We start from the raw sequence: 23,504 nt of genomic DNA, 5'->3' as shown, positions 1-23,504 counted from the left end.
TTGTATATATGTGTCTCTATATTTGTGCATAAGACATCTGTAATTTTTTATTTTATTTTATTATTTTTTTAGATGCATGAATCGTGCAATCTAAAATAAACAATTCTTAAAAGTTTGCTTCCTCGCTTTGGATAATTCATGATCATTAGTAATTTCCTGTACTAAGAGCATAAATATATTAAGAATTTTAAATTTTTAGCAATATAACACTGCCTTGATCAGCAACTAAGGTTGATGACATTAATTATGATGGTCACGTAATTTGAGGAGACCAGTACAAATGGGTGGTAGTTCAAGCTCTTCATCCCTGTTCAGTGTTGGCCTCTGCTGTCATATTTCAGTTGCCTTCTTCACCTTCCTTTTCCATATGTTGTCCTCAGATGTCAGGATGGACTGTCCCATATTACCACAATGTTGATCTATGACAGATGACTCTCTTCTGATGTGTTCCTTAATTCTTGTTTCCTAGTCACAGACGATGGCAATGTGATATTGCCAAAAAATTTGAACTTTTAAGATATTTATGGTCCGAGTATGGGAAATTACTGAGTATAGGAAATGATCCTATTGAATTATTTTATCTTATTCTGTTTCTCAGTTTTTTTAAAACTCATGACTAGTTTTGTTTGGAAAATAGACAAGCTTCACAGTCACCGATAGCAAGAGTCAATGCAGATTATTGCGTTTTCTTGCTGATTGAAAGCAAGGCTTGGAGTGTATGCCTTGTGAAAGTGTACCTAAACAGTGGTGGACTATTATAGACAACTAGCCAAGTTAGCACTTTTACTGGACATTAATAGTCCTAATTTGAGGAAATGTCCTTAAAACTGAATGAAAAGTAAGAAATAATTAATACAGGGTCTGAGGAAAAATCCATTCAAAAAGCTGGTTATTATACTCTTAATCCCAAATGAACTCAAATCTAAAATGCATCGTCAAAACAATAAACAGAAAGTTGGATTTTACAAATTTAAATTTCTTGTAATGACCTTTCTGGCATGAAAACTGCATTAAATAATCACTGTAAGTTAATTATTCAGTGTAACTTTAATTAGCCCTTTCACTTGATAGTATTGAGGTCATGGGACAGGGATTAACTCTCCCCCATGATTAACTGTTGTTCAGTGTAAACACAGTCATATTGATAAATGAAAATTAATGTATATATAAATACTAACTGTATATCATATATGCATTTATATGTATACTTAAAACATGTAATATTTTACCATGATTTTTGCATTGCACTGCTGTCAGGCAGTTTGTTTGACACAGTGCCTCGTTCTCATCAGTTTCCTAACACAAGACATAAAGCCGAGGGTGCTCTGATTGGTGATTGCGTATAGGATCTAATAGTACTCTATATCTTTGATAAAAATGCTTTCAGAGTTGGCAGAGAACATTTGACTTCTTTGTATTTTTGCTTTCATTATTTTTCTTATTTTTAAATTGTTACAGAGTCTGGATTCAACCTAATGAGATATTATTTTAATTCTAAATAATTACCCAGCATCTTGCATTGATAACTCCTTAATTCTTGTTTCTTAGTCGCAGATGATGGCAGTGTGATATTGCCAAAAATTTCGAACTCTTAAGTTATTTATGCTCTGGGTATGGGAAATTACTGAGTATGGGAAATTACTAATGATCCTAATGAATTATTTTATCTTATTCTTGCATTGATAACTCCAAAGAATAGATCTGTGTTAGATATATTAGAAATTATAGATTTTAATATCAAATGTTAAGGCCAGAGAATTTCCTTTAGAATTATAATTGTAAACCTCATCTCCAGGCTACTTGATGATAGCTGGTACCAGATGATGCTATGATTCCCAAATATGCCATCTACATTATTCAAATCCCCTCTTGAACAATAAGAATATTTTTATGATTATTCCATATGTATGTGGAACAAGATTAATGGTTAATTGCATAGAACTAGTTGAAACCTAATCCTCAATGGTTCATTGTTCTACTTAAAGCCGATCACTTATATAGCATTGTTCTGCTTGCACAGTTGTTTTATTTAAAGTTAATTGAGTTGAATACAAGGAATTTTATAACCTTTTTATGTTAATGATATCTCTTTCTCCATGATATACAAGTTTTCCCAAATTTTGTAATTTGAGACCACAAACCAGATTTCTGGGTTGTCAAATGTAATAGTATATTGTAAAGTAAGATGTATGTTACTGGTAGTAAGATTTTGAGAGGTTTTGGGTGACAAGGTTTTTGAGTGTAGGGTAATTAAAACTTTATTTAGTGAGTGGCTTGGTTAAACACCTGTAACTACTGTTGTCTTAGATCTGGCAAGGTGACTGTATTGTATATGAATATATTGTACATGTATATTGTACATGTATATCCCATGAGAAGTGAAGGCATGATTTTAGAACATAGACATTTTGTTGGATGCTACAGCTTGCTCAGTTTAAAATCCAGATCTCATGGCTGTAGATAGCTTTCTTTTACTTTGGAAGTTCAGGATTTGTTCCCTTCCCAACTGCCATTCAATTTTAATCTCATTAAACTATTCTCTTTGTTTAATAAGATGTTGTAATATACTGAATATAGTAGCATTGTAGGTTTTTGTCATACAGTGTTTCACCTAGGATTCTATGGGCTGGGGACATTGTGTTTGGTGGATACACGGCATTTTACATGGACAAAAGAAGTTTGGTTTTATAGATTAATACCATTTTTAAACACAGAACTTGCTATACATGGCAGCCAATATAGTTAGTGGAGAAAAAACCGGGAAGAACCTCCAACCTATGGAAAGCGATTGGCAAGTTTTCTAACACACAAATGTTGTCCAATCTGAAACTTGAACTCACATGGACAAAGGTGAGATGTGATCCGTAAAAGCTAGTGCATTAAATTACTCATCCACCTGAAGTCCTGGATTAAGGAAATTAGTAGTACATTTTTTCCTGGTAGTGCTGGAAAAAGGAGATAATCTTTGTTTTGTTTTGACAATTCTGGCACCTGAACTTTATTGTCTTCACTGTACTATCGTTTTTTCCTTGAACACATTAATTATTATTATTATTATTATTATTATTAATATTTCAGTAAATAATTTATCATGAGCTCAAGTAACTCATAAAAACATTAGCATGTTCGAATGTCGCGCTAGCCTGAAATGACAACACATAATAAATACATTTTAATGACACACAAACGGTTCACTGAAGCTTGCAGTGTTTGTACATGTGCTAATGCTATAATGGCATATATTACCATATCTTCAACAGTTTTATATTGTCTCACATTTGTTTCTTCATATTTTGTTAACCTCATCTTGTGTTTCACAGAAATGATAGCTGTTATTCTAGGTCATGGCATTAATCTCATGTATAAAAGTTACAGTTTTGTTTCATGACTGGGAAATTATTGTTAGAGACATGTATTAAAACTATGTTAACTCATCTCTTCTTGCGTTCTGTCATTTTGTCAAATGGATATGGTGGAAACCAAGAATTGGGGGGGGTTCTTTCTAACATAAGATGTACATCTTCAAAATTTGCTGTCTCTTAGATCTGTCTGATGTGTCTGTTGATTTCATTCAGTTTTCATCTGCAGTGTGATGACATTCAATTCGTAGGAAATTGTTTTCAGTTTTAATTCCCCTGTTCTCTTTCTGGTATCAGCTGCAATGTGATGGCATCAGTTCATCAGAGATAATTTGCAGTGACAGGATATAAAATATCTCAATCTTAATATCTCATAAAACCATCAGATTTTTTATTCATGTGACCATCAGCTGTAGTCTGGTTTAGATTTTAGCACACTACATGTGGCTTTTATCATATCACCTGATTTTCAGCAGTGCATGGTCCAATTAAAGATGTGGATTTTTCATTTAAAATAACAGGATAAGTGATAATCTCAATGATATTGTTTCTTCCAGTCTAGCTAGGTAATATCAGTGTGGCCTGATGGCAGTTGCAAAAATGAGTATATCTGTATTTCAGGACATTTAATTTGCATCATTCTATTTTGCTTTCTCACCAGGTTATCAACTATGGCCAGATGGTAGCCAATATGTGGGAGATTTTCTACAGGACATGAGACATGGCAAGGGAAAACACACCTGGGCTAATGGAGAGGTAACACTCAAATCCACTTAAAAATGAGTTGAAAATAGAAATACAGTGCAATCCCATTAGAAATGTTTGTCTGAAATGTTCTTTTAAGTTGTTCTAGGTAAATATCTCCAAAAAGAGAATTTGATCAGGTGCACTTTTTACAGTTGGTGCTTGGTACATTATAAGTACATAAATTTATGTTGCACTTGATTTGAAAATTATTTGTTAGCGTAAAGTGGTAAGCCATTTTTGTCTATATTCAGCTGTCCTACTTTGGAATTAAAGTACGACATCATTATTTAGTTTCAGTTGTATGGTTTGGTTTTTCATTTTACAACACAACAACACATAAAGGTTTAGTCATGCTGAAGCGATTAGCACAAGAAGCCTTTTTCATGAACATGCCTGTTAACCTCTCAGGCAGTGTTAGGGGGTTTCTGAGACTCAGAAAGTGTGCTACTAATTTAAGCCTCTTGAAAATGATTGGAAATTTTAATAAATTAAAATAAAATAAGTATTTGCTTTCATGGAGCATTTAATGCGCTTTCAAACAGAAAATAGTTGGAAGACTTTCTTTTTGAAGCCACATATAATTGGGTCCTGGAACCTCATTTTGTAAAGAAATAAATGGTTGGTCCTTTAGCATTGTCAGATACCATCATCTCACAATTATGCATATGTTCACTGCAAAGAAAATACATCGTCCCCAGGTGGCCAGATTGTCTATAATACTCACCTTTACTGATCACTGCCATCACTCCTCATTCTTTGTGGGTTTGAGCCTTAGGCTTAGCCAATTTGAGAATATGTGAAAGCTTGCCAGTAGGTTCCCACTGGTCAGCAGTTCTTCTCTGGGTTTTTCTGGGTTCTTCCTCAAACAGTTATACTGGTTGTCATGATTATAGCCTATCACAGGCGGAAAAATGGCATTAAACTTGAAACAGCAACATGTGTGTGTGTGTGTGATTCATAGTTTTAACACAGCTTTAACAATGTTACTCATATCATTAAAACATCTCCAGTGTGACAGTTTATAGTGATGTCTAGCACTGGGGACATCATGCCACTGAAATGTAGCATTATGTCTCACCCAGTAACATTATCCTGATACCAGGTTCACCAGTCATAACACTAACCTCTTAATGCTGAGCACCTAGTGAGGCAGCTGTTTACCATTTTTGTAAGTCTTTGGTATGTCTTGGCCATGGTTCAAACTGTCGACCTCCCCCATCTGAGGCAGCTGCTCTAACCGCTTAGGCCACCAGAGTGGTGACATACACAGCAGCAACAACAAAATTAATACAAGTTTCTGTGTTAAAAATCCATTGGATAGTGGAATACAGTCTTAATTGGTTGCAGTCTTTACTGCTGTCAGCTGTTCATTGGGGAGTTTGAAGTGATGTGGATTTCATTAGAGTTCATCTTTGCACTCATCAGAGACTGGGTATTAGAGTTGTTCAATCTTGCCTGAAGATTGTGTTTAATTTTTCTCAGCACAGAAAAGGATCTTCTGAATGTCTTTGAAGGAGTGTCAAGCACGCGACTGCCACACTATTTAGAACATCCAGATATGTTATTAGTAGTTATATTTTTGGCATTTGACTGTTGCAAATTCTCTGTATAAGGTACAGCTCATGGTAGTAAATATTGATCATGAAGTATAATGCAAAACAGCCTAAATCATTAAATGCACTGTAACATAAATGTGCCAGTCTGCATCTTTTTTTCTGAGAAATGTGCCAGTCTGCATCTTTTTTTTCTGAGAAATGTGCCAGTTTGCATCTTTTTTTCTGAGAAATATGTCAGTCTGCATCTTTTTTTTCTGAGAAATGTGCCAGTCTGCATCTTTTTTTCAACACAGAAACTTTATTTCCTTTAATCCTTTACATATATATTTAGCCATGGTTTTTGTAATTGTTTCCTGAATAATGTAGGAATGTTGGTTACTTTTATGAAATGTTTGTTATGACAGCATTCATTCAAAACATGTTTACATCATTTTTCAAAACTATAATGTTTCAGCATAACATTGGCTGCCACTGACAGTACACAGTGTAAATTTCATTTTTGTTGTCAGCTTTTTCCATCTTGTAAATACACTTCTTTCCATTTAAATGCTTGACTCCAAATTTCCAATCAGTATACTCAAAATGGAATAACCCATCTAGAATGTGTAGTTTTACACAAGGATGGCATATCATCTCTTTGCAAATATGATATAAACGATGAAATGTATAGAATAAAAAATTAACCAGGTAGGCTTTTGAACCAGTACAAGTTTGTTTACTTTATAGCTCTCTTATCAGAACAAGAATCAAGCCAAGTTATTATTTCATGCATTTCCACATTTCTATCTGTCTACACAGTAAAATATCCATTGTTGTATGAAGTTGTTGATACCTAGAGATCTAAAGCTGACTAATATTTATCTCATTTGATAAAGTGATCAATTACAGACAGCTGCATCTTCAAGAAAGGATCTCATATATTCTCTCTATTGTTGGTAAAATGATCTATTTCCCTCTTGTTTGCGATTTTGTTGGCTCCAGTTTTCAGTTGGAATTAACATGTTCAAACCTTTGAGCACAACCACACACAATTGTTTCTCAATGTTCATGTCAATGAACAAAGTGGTGTCTGGTATCGGAAATAATTGATACACACTACAGTATGGAATCCTACGCTATTTATACAGATTTCATGGAAATATTTTATTCTTTAATGCTCATGTTGAAAAAAGGAATAAATGATAACACAAGATTAGTTTCTTTCTTTTTATTATCAATTAAGCATTTTATTTATCTATTTTATTGCAATGTGTAGTGGGGGGGGGGGGCAAGCACAAATGCAATACAAATTTATTTCATTTCTTAAGTCTTGAGACATATGACCAAAGTGAAAAAATGTTTCATCCTAAGTTCTGGGACAGGTAATTTTTTTTTATTTTATCATGTCCCAACATTTGTGGTAAATATGGTACTTTAATTTGAAAGACATTTTGGTTAAATAAATGCATATAAAATTATATAAATACAAATTGTTTTCTGACTCAACATTCAGGCTTGAGTGTACAATAACGAAAATTTGACATGCTGTGGTGGCATCAGTTATTGTTTGTGAGTATCCCATGTTGTATCCCATGTCATATATATCTAAGCAGTGCAACCCTGGACAGAAACTGTGCTTTGAGCTGTAAATTGTGTATTTATACTGTATCTAGCAAATGGATATAAATATTTTGTTTCTTCATTGACATAAAATTAGGAAAAAAAAGTTTTCTTTTCAAACTTTAATTTGGTGACAGTAAGGAATATTTAATTTTTATAGTTTGAGGTTCATTTTGTGGACATATTTGTTATTGATAATTCATAAACAAAACATGCTTCATGCAGTAAATGTGGTGCTCTTCAAAAAAAACAATAATCTTCAAACAGCAGCTATTAAATGTTGGTAGAAAGACAACAGCAACACTGATTAATTTCCCCTTCTTTTTAAGATTTAGGGAGATGCAGTTAGTGCTGAAAAAATTGACTTGCTCACGGATGATGGTCAGGTGTCTTTTGAATTATCCCTATGTAAAAATCTGCAATACCCTTTTAAATTAACAGGTCCGAAGGGCATGTATCCCTTTGAAGACAAAGAAATATTTTTTAAGGTCCAGTATATACAGAGCTGTTCTGTTTTTTTTGGAGCTGAGATGCATTTAAATATTTCATTCCAATGTCACGCTGTTTCCACATTGATCCCACTACACAGATTATTGAAAGGTAATATAGACAGGGACTGTACAGTATATGAGTACATGTATAGTCTGTATTTCATGAAAAGGTTTGTCTACATGGTATAATCAAAGGTATATCATTAGACACTATGTAAGGCATGAAATTCTAGTTTCTAGTACCATGAGCAATATTAAAGGCAACTTACTTAAGTGTCAATTACTGTGCATTGATGCAGCTCATGATACAATGAAAGTTAGGTTTTATGGGTATATATCTAAAGGAGCACCCTGACAAACACTACTGTATATGAATCATATCAAATTATTTTACATAAAGGCCATTTTCTTATTATGTTTGACATCAAAGACCACTTTTTGTATTTCAGTTTTACAATTATCAGGCAGGTAACTCTAAAAGCTACCATATTTACCTGTTTTTAACACCAACCCAGCTGTAAAAAGTATACACCTAGATCTAGAGTTAAATCATGTAATGAGAGATCAGTATCTACTAGTGATGCTTTCATATAAAACATTCACCATGTATCATAATCGGGTTTGACACAACATCAGTATTGGCAACAAACACAGATCAGTTTATACTAGTAGTGTTCTAATAAAAAACCATCACCATGTATCATATCAGGTTTGATACAATATCTGTATTTGCAACAAACATAGATCAGTGTATACTAGTAATTTTGTCATATAAAACCATCACCAGGTTCTATCATCAGGTTTGGCACAACATCAGTATTGGCAACAAACAGATCAGTGTATATTAGTAATGTTGTCATATAAAACCATCACAGTGTATCATGTCATGTTTGGCACAACATTAGTATTGGCAACAAAGATAGATCAGTGTATGCTAGTAATGTTGTCTTATAAAACCATCACCATGTGTCATCATCAGGTTTGACACAACATTAGTATTGGCAACAAAGATAGATACTATCACCATGTATCATATCATGTTTGACAGAACATCAGTATTGGCAGCAAACATAAATCAGCAGTATAGTAATTGTTGGAGATACCCCTTGTCCACATAAATAAATTTGTAAGTCACTGCAATACATAGTGACATGTTTAATGTAATCAGTTGTATCTTTGGCATTAGTACATTTAAGTCAATACTTGGTGTCAGGCAGTGGTCAGCGGGGAAAAAACCTGTCTGTGAGCTACAACCATGGGATTGGCTCCTTTCTAGGTGCATATTTGTATTGACTGACTTATCACTGATATAATTATTGTGATATACTTGTGATGATATCAGACAACGGTAGTGATATTGCAATTAAATTCTTGGCACACAGTAACTGCATTATCTAGTACACTATGAAATTGTAAATACAGGGTTCCCATGCTACTGGGAAATCGGGAAAAAGTCGGGAGAAATGATAATGTTTTTCCCGACCAGGAAAAGACCTGGAATTTTGCAAATATTGATGAAAGTCGGGAAAAACACGGAAATTTTCTGTCTCCACTTGACGCCCGAAACAATCATGTACTTGAGTCGTAACTAAATCGATCATGAGTTAAATTTATCAAGTTTTAACCAGAATATTCAGAGGGTGCAGTATGTATCATTTGGGTGCTTGCAATAAACATATATGCTAAGTCAGTCCAAATGCTCAGTGGATTAGATTCTTCTAGCAGACTTTTATTTTCAAAGTCAGCTCAGTATTCATATCTTTCTTTACGTTGAAGCTATGAAAACCACACTAGCATCACAAGAGGCAAACACCATGGTGGCAAAGTGTAACCGCTTACAGGATGGCCTAGCAAACTTTAAACATTGTTAGATCGAGTGATACATGCATGAAATGGATATGAAAATTAAGTTTTTTTTCTCAGAAATTGTGGGTATTAAAATCGGAGTTAATGAAATGTGACCTGGTACTCGCGATTTGCATTGCTAGTCGCATGAGTACACAAATCAAACAACCCACATTTTCAAATGTTGTAGAGAAAAATAAATATTAAAGGAAAGTCATATACTGGTTGTAATAAAGATACAAAAAACGAAAGAACACAAAATTCTCCATATTTATAGATTCCAAGAACAACTTCTGGAGTTTTGTTGTATCACGGGACTATCACGTTGACATTAGTCCGAGTTTCCTCTGACCCTTGTCACCCCATTTTTTTTATTTGGATATTTGTGTTGGAGTGTAGGGTCAGGTCTGTTCCCTATTAAAAAGTTGGAATTCGCCGACACCATTTGGTGTTGGCATGGGATAGCCACTTACTAGCTGGCCTAGCAAACTTGAACGAACTTTCATCGAGATATACCTGCATGAAATCGATAGGAATGTGATTTATTTTCTCAAGTAAAGATTGATCTGAGTCTCGCTGCTTATTGCAATGTCAGATATGTAGCTTAATTAGCTGATTGCAGTGTCAGATGTGGGTCTTTATTGTATGCAGTGTTAGACTTGGGTCTACACTGATTGCAGTGTCAGGTCTGGGTCACATCTGTGTGAAGTTTTAGATCAGAGTCTCTGCTATATGCAATCATTATTATGTCAGATCAATCTTTACTGTATGCACTGTGTGCATGTTAATCAATCCACCCTGGATGCTGTATGCAATCATTATTATATCAGATCAATCTTTACTGTATGCACTGTGTGCATGTTAATCAATCCACCCTGGAAGCTGTATGCAATCATTATTATATCGGATCACTGTTTACTGTATGCACTGTATGCATGTTAATCAATCCACCCTGGATGCTGTATGCAATCATTATTATATCAGATCACTGTTTACTGTATGCACTGTGTGCATGTTAATCAATCCACCCTGGATGCTGTATGCAATCATTATTATATCAGATCACTGTTTACTGTATGCACTGTGTGCATGTTAATCAATCCACCCTGGATGCTGTATGGAATCATTATTATATCAGATCACTGTTTACTGTATGCACTGTGTGCATGTTAGTCAATCCACCCTGGATGCTGTATGCAATCATTATTATATCAAATCACTGTTTACTGTATGCACTGTGTGCATGTTAATCAATCCACCCTGGATGCTGTATGCAGTCATTATTATATCAGATCACTATTTACTGTATGCACTGTGTGCATGTTAGTCAATCCACCCTGGATGCTGTATGCAATCATTATTATATCAGATCACTGTTTACTGTATGCACTGTGTGCATGTTAGTCAATCCACCCATATATCAATCCACAGCCTAGATTATGCACAGTGTTAATTTGTTTTTTTATTGATTTTTTCTTGCTAAATAAATAGCAGTCTTGACAAAGAGGGACTCTCTTATTCCTCTCAGCAGAGGTTCCTCTTTGAACAAGTAAAGTAAAGGTTCGTTTATCCATTACCAAGTTTGTTATTAATTCCTATACTCTGACTAGAAGAAATTGTTTGATCTGTCAAATTACCTAAAATAAAAGTTTCATTTTGTTTTAATTTAATCTACACAGTCAGTGTCTTCCCTCTATATAACTCAGTTTCTGGGACCCATGATAGTGGCTTGCATTGAAATGAGGCCACCATATAATGAGGAAATATTTGCACCTGAAGGTTATGTTATAACAGTGCCAAAATTAATTTTTTAAAAATAAATTGTTTATAAGTACATGTATGTGAAACCACTTGAAAATATGTTCCATTGCCCAAAATTTAATTATGTTCCCATTGCCCAAAATTGAAAATAGGTTCCCATTACCCAAAATTGAAAGAGATTATACATTAAGGGGCAACAATAAAATGAATATAACCAATTTAATGGGTTTGATGAGAATACCTGCAATACAAGAGGTGGTAGCCCTGTAGTGAGGGGCATTTAATGACAAGAAACCACATTATGATTTTTTTAAAAATAAAGTACATAATCTGTCTTTATCCAAAATATTATTTATGAGTTTTAATTATGTGCCAGAATTAAGAAGTAGAAAATTATGAAGGCAACAAAATAACACTAATACATTGCATGTTGTTTTCCTTACTTAAATAGAGGAACCAGGTGTTAGATATATATATGCGTATAATAAGCCCAACTTCCAAGAGTATAGACCCAGACCAGCTATTGCATAATGTGCTTACAGTACAGGTTAGGCTGTCCTACTCACAATGTGTTGACAGTTAGAGTTAGACTGTCTTGCTCCAGATGTGCTGACAGCTTAGGTTAGAATGTGATTTTTGTCCAACTCATGATGTGCTTACAGCTCTGGTAGACTGTGCTTTTTGTCCTACTCGTGATGTACTGGCAACTTGGGTAAGACAGTGCCATAATTTTGCCACACCTGTGATTTGACCATTCTATTTGCACAACTCATGATTCTGTAAGAACATTTTATTGTGCCGACATCTTGGGTTAGGCTGTGATATTCACACTATTAATGATTTTGTGTGAACAGCATAATGTATCAACAGTTTGAGTTAGATTGTGCTATTTTGCCCAACTTATAATTTCTTGTGAACAGCATAATGTATCAACAGTTTGGATTAGATTGTACTATTTGCCCTACTCATAATTTTATGTGAACAACATAATCTGTTGACTACTTGGGTTAGACTGATGTGTCAATAACTTAGTTTTGGTGTGAACAACATGTGTCAGTAGCTCTGGTTTGAATGAATTTGCCTTACTCATGAGGAATCATTTGAACAGCATAATGTGTCAGTATCTCAGGTTTCAATTTGCAGTTTGCTTTTCTCCTGAGTTCGTGTGAACAGCATGAGTCAGTAGCTCTGGTTTCAATGTGCAATTTGCCTTAATCATGATTTCGTGTGAACAGCATAATGTGTCAGTAGTTCGGGTTTGAATGTGCTATTTGCCCTACTCATGATTTCATGTGAACATCATCTCAATAGCTCATGTTTGAATGTGCTATTTTCCTTACTTCTGATTTCATGTAAACAGTATAATGTGTAAATAGCCCGGGTTTGAATGTGCTATTTTCCTTACTCTTGATTTCATGTGAACAACATAGTGTGTCATTAGCTCGGGTTTGAATGTGCTTTTTGCCCTACTCATGATTTCATGTGAACATCGTAATGTGTCAGTAGCTTAGGTTTGAATGTGGCTTTGCCTTACTCCTGATTTCATGTGAACAGTATAATCTGTCAATAGCCAGGCCGGGTTCTGTTTTGCTGTTTGCCTACTCATGATTTCTTGTGGACAGCTAGTGTCTTGAGAGCTTTTATTAGATTGTGCCATTCACTATATTCAAGATTTTTGTGAACAGCATACTGTAACATGCTGACAGCTCAGTTTAGATTGTGTTATTAGCTCATCTCCTCATTTCATGTGAATAGCATAATGTGCTGACATTTCAAGTTAGTCTGTGCTATTCACCCAAATCATGATTTTTTGTGAATGGCATCGACCCACATCTGCATACATGTGATATGATAATAGAACTTGGTCCATGCTGTTCAGGTTGAGTTGAGAGTATTACATGTATGAATGGGATCATTCTAAAAGGGTCTGTATGGCACATGGTACATGTCCTATAGAAGTGTTTCTCACATACGCTATACATGTTTTTAGCTGACTCAGCATTTTTGTGAGAGGAAAAGAAATTTGAGGCTTAACAGTGTCAGCTTGTTGTTGTTGTTGTTGTTGGGTTTAACACCATTTTTCAGCACATGATAGGCTATGCATGGCAGCCAGTATTAATGGTGGAGGAAGAACCTAGGAAAAACCCAGTAAGATTAACCACCGACCCACGAGAAGCTACTGGCAAGCTTTCTCACATACCCACATTGGCCGAATCCTGGACTTGAACCCATGCCGACAGAGAGTGTCAGCTTGAAAATGATGAAGGATTTGTGAGCTGTACAAGTTGTATAACTATTATATTACCAGTAATTGAAAGGTTGTGTTGTTGCAGTTAACTCTGCTAAATGTGTCATGAAGATTACATCGGATTGAACATGGTGCTGACCATCTCTTCACCCAGGTGTGGATAACAGTTAAGGACAGTGTCAGGAAGATTATGGGCCTGTTCTTATAAGGAGATATTTTATTGCATTTTTAATACAAAAACACAAAAAGATCTTTTTTTATTTTATTTTAAACCAAAAATCATTTTGACATGAGTCTTTATTTTCTTGGATATATATTACATATTTTGACAGTTGGAAATATAGCTTCCATGGTGGTTGACTGTCATAGAAGTGATATTTATTGAACTATCACCAACTGGCAATCAGTTAAACTTATTAATGATCTCAGTGGAATGACAACCAGTAATATGCTGTGGAACTGGCTAGGTGCGAACAGTAGCTGCACTGAAACTTTGAGAATGTAGGTCTTTGCTCCAATGCCTAGATTGTTGTCATAATTTCAACACAGTCTCATTTTAATCCGATTGAACTTGAACATCTTTTCATTTGATTTTCATAAAATATAATTATTTCCTAAACATTCATACTTAGTATGGGACTAGGATGGGATTTATTGTCCAAGGTAAATAAATTTGATTAAATATAGTTGTGATATGTTATGCTAATGAATAAACAAAAAGTCTGCCTATAGGTAACTTTGAACTGTAAGTATAAACATTTTGACTCTGTATTTGATATTGCAATTATCTTTTGTTTTATGTACCTTTTTTGAATGGCTGAACGTGTGCTCTACAGTACATATAGCCAGGATTGTGCTGATGTGCTATTAAACTACCTATCTGCCTACCTACTAAGTAAAATAGATATGTTTGCTTACATCGTGTTGTTGCACATCCGTGTTGTAGCATGACTTTGCCCCTGCCAGATAAAATCAATCAGTATTTGAGTTCAGTATCTCCATAGGTGAAAGCATGGTTTTGAAGTTAATTGGTTTCAATTACCCCTACAAATCAAAGTTTTATGCTACCACTAGACATTATGTTCAGCTTACAGACTTTTCCCTGTTTGAGATAGCCTGTCAGTACAGGTACCTGGTGATAAAACACATGTACATTATAAAAGGGATTTACAAAGGCACCATTGTGTATTCAGTGTACATAAGGTTTGTAGTGCTTGAAAAACTCTGAGGTTGGAAAGGTAGGATTGGCTTGCAGCCATTATAATGTTTATTTGCTTTTTTATATCAAATTAAGCCATAGGTTAAACTTTTGGTTATAAGGATTAATTTTATTGACAATATATCTTGCCAGCAATGGTATATTGTTTGCAGTATACATACATTTGAACAATGTGAAAGCTGGAATTAAACACACTACATTTAACTGACAGCACAGCTTTATCATTCAGAGCCTGTAAAATGTATTTTTTTCACAGGTTACATTTTATGATTCAGAAGAATTTCTCTTTTTTTGGTAACAAAATACATGTAAAGAAACAAGTTTGGTTTAAAATCAATTAAAATTTCCATACGCCAATCGACTTGTATCAAACAATAGCATAATATATGCTGTATATAGTTCTTGATTGTTGTGCTTGAAAACATACAAGCAAATTAATCTCTCTTCCAATTGGATATATTCACAGATCAAGCTAGGTGATGATGATGATGATGATGATGAGTCATAAACTTGTTTAGAAGATCTGTGTCATTTGGATTTTTAACATAGCTTTAACAATTTTTCAGTCATATTGCTACGATGTCTGCAGTGTGGCATTTTATAGTGATGTCAAGCACTGGGGCATGATGCTGCAGACATGTAGCTTAATGTCCCACCCAGTCACATTATTCTGACACCAGGCTGACCAGTCCTAACACTAACCTCTTGAGCGCCAAGCGAGGCAGCTGTTAATACCATTTTTGTAAGTCTTTGGTATGACTCAGCCAGGGATCGAACCCACGACCTCCCACATCTGAGGCAGTCGCTCTAACCACTAGGCCACTGGAGCAGTCCGTTAAGAAGAAAATGAATGAGTTAAATTATAATAATAGTTTAGAAAATCTCATAATAGTTGATCATTGTAAAATTGAAAACTGAACATGGTTTTATAACAAAACGTCATCAAATTTTGTCCAGGTCATCAGCATCAGTTATTTTTTTTATAGGGCTTTTCTGTTTTCTTTTTTCTAATTGGTCAGATTGTGAGAAACTACCATTCCTGTAGTATGCACATGAATGGGTGCTATGATATTGCAAAGGTTCTTTTAACAGTTTATATCGTTCCAAGTGTGATGGCATAGTCAAGGTAATGTCAGAGACTAGACTACTGTTATGACTCTATGGCCTTAAAATAAGTAATAGAGTGAGAAGCAACAAGCTTTGTAAAATTTAACAAATAATTTATTTTCCTAGAATGCAAAGTGAAAATGCAGAAAAAAGGAACTTATGGTATTGCAATTTAAATCCCAGATAATTCTAGAATTACAGACACAAGTCCAAATGATTAAAGTTCTGAATAAACATTAGTGGAAACCCAACTTAAATCCAATGCTGAAAGTGTTGATGTACCTGTGGTAGCCCATGTTGTGGCAATGTACCAACAGTGTTTTTTTGGATCACATTAATACAATACAAGAATTAAGTCCTTATATGAAATTTCACTATAAATTCAAGTCCCTATTTCCAAAAATGTTTTTTTTGAAGAGCATTTCATAATTCCAGAAAAGAATCACTTGAATTAAATAATATGAATAGATAAAATTCCAGCCCAAATTAATTTCTGGACACAACAATAATACAGTCAGTTCTGCCTCAAGATCTTATAGCATGAATGAATAATTTCTAGAAAAACTAAATTATATAGTTCTTTACCCAACCTCGGGTTACATTAGCATTTTCTTTAAAGAAAATATTACTTAATGGAAAGTTTCCTTCTGGAATGTTCAAAATGTTTACAAAATAAACTCTTAGTTATTATTAAAAGTCAATTGCTAAAATTATAATATAAAATGTGTAGTAAATGACACGTAGACATGGCAATTCATAGAGAATTTCTTTCAAAAGTTCTGGAGATAAACACGTTTAGTACAAAACCAAAATCAATGATTCAGGTCAGGTAGAAAATGAACTTGATTTTGGACAAGGACAAGTCCAACATACAATGTTATATTATCAATAGTATATAATGAAATAAAATATTTTTTTAAAAACTAACAAACAAACAATGCAGATTAAATATACATAACATTACTAATGACAAAGCTCCAATTGAGTTATAATACATCACACCTCACTTATTAGTGACTTACTTTTTCTGTGTCCATCAGTGTGCCTGTCAGTCATTCCATCCGTCTGTTTATCTATTCTTGCCTTTATTTATAATGATTGTTCTGACAGTGAAAAGTATCAGAGAAAAAGAAGAAATTCTGAACAATTCCTGTTAATCATTCTTTACCTTTTAGCTCCCCACCATGACAGTGGTAGGGGCATATAGTGTTACCATTGTCTATCCATCTGTCAGCCATACCTTGTGTCCCAGAATATTAATGATAGGGGCATAAAGTATTACCCTTGTCTGTCAATCTGTCCATCATACATTGTGCACCATCCTGATAGTGATATGGGCATATAGTGTTACCTTTCTTCTTTCCATCTGTCAGTCACATCGTGTGCCCTACAATGACAGTGGTAGGGGCATATAGTGCTACCCTTGTCTGTCCATTTATTGGTCGTACCTTGTGTCCCAGAATGATAGTGATAGGGGTATAAATTGTTACCCTTGTCTGTCCGTCTATCCGTCATACCTTGTGCCCCACCATGATAGTGATAGAGGCATATAGTGTTACCTTTTTTCTTTCTGTCTTTGAGTCACATCTTGTGCCCTACAATGAGTGGTTAAAGGGGCATATAGTGTTACCCTTGTCTGTCTATCTCTCAGTCATATTTTGTGCCTCACCATGTCAGTTGTAATGACATATAGTGTTACACTTGTCTCTTTATCTGTGAGCCATACCTTGTGTCTGACCATGATATTGGTTGGGGCATATAGTGTTATCCTTGTCTATCTATCTGTCAGTCATATTACCATTGTCTGTCTATCTGTCAGTCATATTTTGTGCCTCACCATGTCAGTTGTAATGACATGTAGTGTTACACTTGTCTCTTTATCTGTGAACCATACCTTATGTCTGACCATGATATTGGTTGGGGCATATAGTGTTATCCTTGTCTATATATCTGTCAGTCATATTACCATTGTCTATCTGTCAGTCATATTTTGTGCCTCACCATGTCAGTTGTAATGACATGTAGTGTTACACTTGTCTCTTTATCTGTGAGCCATACCTTGTGTCTGACCATGATATTGGTTGGGGCATATAGTGTTATCCTTGTCTGTCCAGCTGTCAGTCACACCTTGTGCCCCACCATGATAGTGACAGGGACATGTCATGTCATTACATTGATATGGGCGTATATAGTGTTCCCCTTGTATATCTATCAATCTGACTGTCATACCTTGTGCCCCAGGCACTATGGTGAGGCATCTTTGTTTGACGAACATGTTTCCTGCTTACATTCTCATTATGATTCCCTCTTTTTGAATTTATATTACAATCTTATATCATGAACTTAAATCTTACTTGAAGTTTTGCTCTGCAGTTTTTGTGTATGTACTTCAGACTTCATTGGGTGTTTTCTCAATATCATTAGAATGGGAAAAATAGATCACATTATTAGTCATAATAAAACAATATGTATAACAGGCCTTTATTTATTGTTAATACAAGATTTATCAACCCCAGCAAAATGTTGTTGTTGTTGTTGTTGTTGGGCTTAACACCATTTTTCAGCACTCGATAGGCTATACATGGCGGCCAGAATTAATGGTGGAGGAAGAATCCGGGAAAACCCTGGAAAGAACCACCGACCCTCGAGAAGCTACTGGCAAGCTTTCTCACATACCCACCCCCAGCAAAATGATAACCTCTGTCAGTAAATATCACTTTTCTGTTTTTAATAAATATTTGTATAATCTGAAATCAACATTTAATTGCAGTAATAAATAACCCATGACTGTTGAGTACCTTTCTCTTTTTTCTTGCTGAAAAATGATTTTGATTTGATATGAAGATGCATCTCACATGTCCATGTGCAAAACAAGTGTCTGTTTCAGTGATGTCATGTTAATGGACATTTTTCAAATTTCTGAACAGAGAAAATTTGCTTGTTGTTGGTACCTCTTTGTCACCAGGATATTTAACAAAAACTTCAGTAGTTCCACTACCTATGGAGATTCATGTCCTGATTGGGCTCTGTGTCTCAGTCTTGAGAAGAGAGAAGGAAAAGTAGGAAACATCTTTTCCTTCCTCACAAGGGCCCCGTTGTTATTTCAGTTTCAACTGTCTCATGGTAGATTATCACTACTATCAAAACAAACATGCATTCCCTTACCAATAAATACCTTTCTTTTATGACACTAAAAATCCATGAAGAGAAAGCCATTCTGCCTTGGAGGACATTATGAGAACAGCATTTCAGTAATCAAAAACTACTGTCTCCTCATTCTGTAACTGCTTTTTAGCACAACCGAGCACAGGCATGTTTTTTTATTCCCTCCAGGATCGATATTTGCAACACAATGCCCAAAGAGATAACAACATTTAATGTAGTGGATCTCTCCCTCAAATTGAGAGTATATCCCAGTCTTTTCTCTTTATGATCAGTTTTAGCACATCAGGTTAAATAGTGATGGGTTTTCTATTGCTGCTTTTAAAATGTAGTTGGGGGTGGGGATGAAACTATATTTAATTACGTAATACTTGCGAGGATGTATTCACATCAAACAGGCAATAAATGTCAATAATTGTATACTGTTGCAGGAAAACTTTGTTCTACATTCGCTGTTTATTAATTTGCATTTTTTATATGTTACAGTCATGCCAAGGTGATTTTTTCCGAGATCGTCGTCATGGCCGGTGTCTGTATATGTGGTTTGATGGGTCTACGTTTGAAGGAACATTTTACATGGATAGGAAAGAAGGCTTTGGGGTCTTTAGATTTGCCAGTGGGAATATTTTTGAGGTAAAATCTTGTTTCTCTTTTTTTGTGTCTTGTCTGCAAAGAATGTCATAAAAGGAGAGACACAGCTGTCACAATGTCCATCAGTCTGTCCGTCTACTGTCTGTTCATCTCTCCTGTATTGATGTTTTGGGAGAAGCTTTTTTTTTTAAAGGGCAACATCATCTAATTGCATGTGTGGATCATCATCAGAATCTGCCCACAATCCATCTGCAGGAAGATGCATCCCTAGAGGTTTTATCCCAATGCAGGCAGATCAAGGTCATGGGGAGCAGTTGTTTTAATGTTAGGTAGGTAGTCAGTGGTTCATGTTTATGTGTTTAGCAGTACTACTTACTATTGCTGTGGATGAGTTGTCATCAAGTATTGTAAAAACTTGTTATTACTGATAAGGAGGTCAGAAGGAGGTCAACTTTAAGGAAAAACAAGAAACATCACATGTCAGTAACTAAGACTTTTGAACCTGCTTCTGTACATGGAGCAGCCTTGGTGATGAAGTGTCAAAGGTCAGGGTTACTGTTCAGCTTTTTGAGATAAATTCTTAAGAGCTGTACACTGGGGTTTGTCTTCTTTTTCCATGCATAAATTGTTATCAGATTTGGCACTTTATTAGTCTCACATAGTAACAATGTGTGTGATTTAGATTTTTAATGTAACTTTAACAATTTTTCAGTCATATCACGTCGATAGCTACAGTGTGACAGTTTATAGTGATGTTTAGCACTGGGGCATCATGCCACAGACATTTAGCATGATGTCCCACCCAGTCACATTATTCTGACACTAGGCTGACCAGTCCTAACACTAACCTCTTAATGCTGAGCGCCAAGCAAGGCAGCTGTTAGTACCATTTTTAAAAGTCTTTGGTATGACTCGGCCATGGTTCAAACCCGTGACTTCCCGTATCCCAGGTGGACGCTCTACCACTAGGCCACCGGAGCGGTCACAGGATTGTTTCATTGTGTTTACTAAAGCTGTGGTGACATCATCACAGGTAGAGCAATAAATATGGGGATTATATCTTTTCTACCTGTTGTAAAGCAAAAGTAAATTTAATTTTTATATGAAAACCAAAACTTTATGACTAAGTCACAAGACATTTCATCAAATAAAGATGGGAAATACAAAATAGCAGCGGATATATTTCAGATACATTTTTATTCCCAAGCTTTATTTTTATGCTTAGACCCTCAGGAGTGTTGTTCTTCCATAATCTGTCTGTCTGTCTTGTATTACTCTATCTGTACTTTAAAAGCTGGTTGAAATTTATTTACTTGGTAATTACCCAGTACATGTAGTTCAACATTAGGTAATAATGTTTAAAGGGATTATTATTTTTGCCTGTCTCACCTGGGGGCCTGGGAGGATTAGGGTTCAAGAGGTCAAGTGTACCATATATACTTGTGTATAAGTCATATCCAAGTGCAAACATTATAGACTGTGATCTGCCACTGCCTGCAGATCAGGGTATATGCTTGTTATTACTATTACTCCTAATAAACTTAGTCATATTATGCAACAGCCGATTTGGGTCTGTCCATTTTTGCAGCTTGATCTAACTTGTTTGTGGGTATATCCTGTACTAAATTTCCATGACACTTGTACATAGGTATATACATCACTAAATTTCCATGACAGTGACTTTATAAAAAGTTGTGTCAAAACTTTATCCAGTCATTGATTCGGGATTAAGACCCATGGTTGGTGGGGGGGGGGGGCACAGTTCATTGGGGAGGAGTATCAGGAAAGCGTCTGATATGATATTGTTTCAAATTGGGCAGCATTACCTTTAGATCTGCATTTATGTTTTCAGGGTCTGTACAAAGAAGATGAGAGGGAGGGACCTGGAATTATGACATACACCGACAATAGACAGGATGTGGGACTCTGGCATGGAGAGAAACTGGTCAAAATTTGCAGCCCTGTCAATGATGCATTTTCTTTAACAGACCATAAAGAGTTTGAGTATAATCCTAAAGAACACATAATGTATATTAATGGAGATGAAGAATGTAATTCCACAAATGTGGAGGATGTAACTAGTGAGTCTGGAATTTTTTATTCTGACCCAGATACCAAAGTTACAGAGAAAGTAACTGAAATTTTTAATGTCTCGTTGGATCCAAGAAGCTTGGCTCTAAATAAGGAAGCATTCGAGAAAGCATTTTTTGGCGAGACTTTGTCTGAAGGAGATAAAGATGAAAAAGAAAAAGTTGTTGCATGGAACAAGACTCCTTCTATGATTCAAATGCAGAAGCATTTTCACAAACATCGATATAGTAGGAAAATGTTTTCCTTTAGTGTAGAAGATATATTAAATGGAAATCGGAGTGGTTTCAAGGACAAGGGCCCTCTTGAACTAGCGTCAGAGGAACTTATACTGGCTGCCACTTTAGGGGATATCAACCGAGTAGAGGACCTGTTGACGTCAGGAAAAGTTAGTCCGGATGTAGCAGATAAAAATGGTCACACTGCCCTTATAGGGGCCACTGTAAGTATGTCTCCTAACTATGTACCCAAGTGTATTGAATAAACTTTAGTATTCATGCTATATCATCATTGAGCATTACTTAACTCTAAATCTTGCTCTTAAACATTATGAACCAATCAAAAACCATCATTGTACATTATGAACCAATCAAAAGCCATCATTGTACATTATGAACCAATCAAAAGCCATCATTGTACATTATGAAACAATCAAACGCCATCATTGTACATTTTGAGTATGCTTTACATGTCCAAAGTCTTGAGTAAAATTTTGTTATGTATTGGCAAAAGAGATGAAGAAAAGGATGAAGACAAGAAAAACACTGAAGTGGATTCCATATTCTGAGATGAAGAAGAGGCAGAAAACATTAAAGGCAATAAAATGAATATCAGTCATTTATGATTTATAGGCCAGATGGGATGAAGAAATGATGGTACATTAAAGGCATTGAAATGTATATCCTGGTTTTATGATGTTTAGGCCAGATTAGATGAGGCAGAAGGCATTGAATTGGATATCCCAGTCTTATGATAGATAGGCCAGATGAGGTGTAGAGAAGGAGAAGCCAATAAAGGCATTGAGGTGGATATCCATGTGTAAAGATATATGGTCCAGATGAAATAAAAAAGAGGCAGAAATTAGTAAAGGCAGTATAAATAGGATATCCTTGTTTTTAGGTCTTAAGCTTCCAAAGTCTGCATTGGTACTAATTTTAAATGTTTCATTGGTGAAAACTGTAAAATTAAATTTCAAAGAATGTTATAGAGCTAGGATCATGCACAATTTAATATGTAATATTCATGTAATATTGACAAGTGAACTAAGCTATGGAAACACATTTTTTATAGAGTATACAGTACTGCATGTCTATTTCATTAAACGTGATTAGCATCAGCATGATTGATTCTTAGGTTAGAATCCTTACCTCAGCAACAAATTAATTCATATGCTTCTGTTGCCAGTTTTATTGACTGTGAACAAATATTACACTCTTCGTATGCATATATACATGCATGGATCACTTACTCTTCTTATTGATCGCTCCAGTGGCCATAATGTCTGCCTCAGATGCAGGAGGTGGAAGGTTCAAAGCCTGACTGAGTTATATCAAAGACTTATAAAAATGGTACTAACAGTTGCCTCGCTAGGTGCTCAGCATGTCTGTGGCATGATGCCCTAGTGCTAGACATCACTATAAACTGCCACACTGCAGACATCATAATGATATGACTAAAAAAAATATAAAGCTACTTTAAAAATCCAAATCACACACATGTACACTCTTCATA

At 35.2% G+C, this 23,504-nt stretch overlaps 1 protein-coding gene across 5 annotated transcripts in view; it reads left to right on the top strand.

Annotated features, from left to right (window-relative positions):
* The window catches only part of LOC149799150 (ankyrin repeat and MYND domain-containing protein 1-like), an 87,033-nt gene that overhangs the window by 5,428 nt on the left and 58,101 nt on the right, over nt 1-23,504 (top strand). For all 5 annotated transcript variants that reach the window (XM_089958277.1, XM_089958276.1, XM_089958275.1 and 2 more), the window contains exons 3-5: nt 4,021-4,115; nt 19,581-19,727; nt 21,538-22,215. In XM_089958277.1, the coding sequence (XP_089814403.1) occupies nt 4,021-4,115; nt 19,581-19,727; nt 21,538-22,215 (920 nt within the window). The remainder of the gene's footprint in view (nt 1-4,020; nt 4,116-19,580; nt 19,728-21,537; nt 22,216-23,504) is intronic.

This window comes from Sinohyriopsis cumingii, chromosome 5 (assembly GCF_028554795.1).
Source record: "Sinohyriopsis cumingii isolate HCF-2022 chromosome 5, ASM2855479v2, whole genome shotgun sequence".
NCBI classification, from domain to species: Eukaryota; Metazoa; Mollusca; class Bivalvia; order Unionida; family Unionidae; genus Sinohyriopsis; species Sinohyriopsis cumingii.
This window is presented reverse-complemented; position numbering and strand designations above follow the sequence as displayed.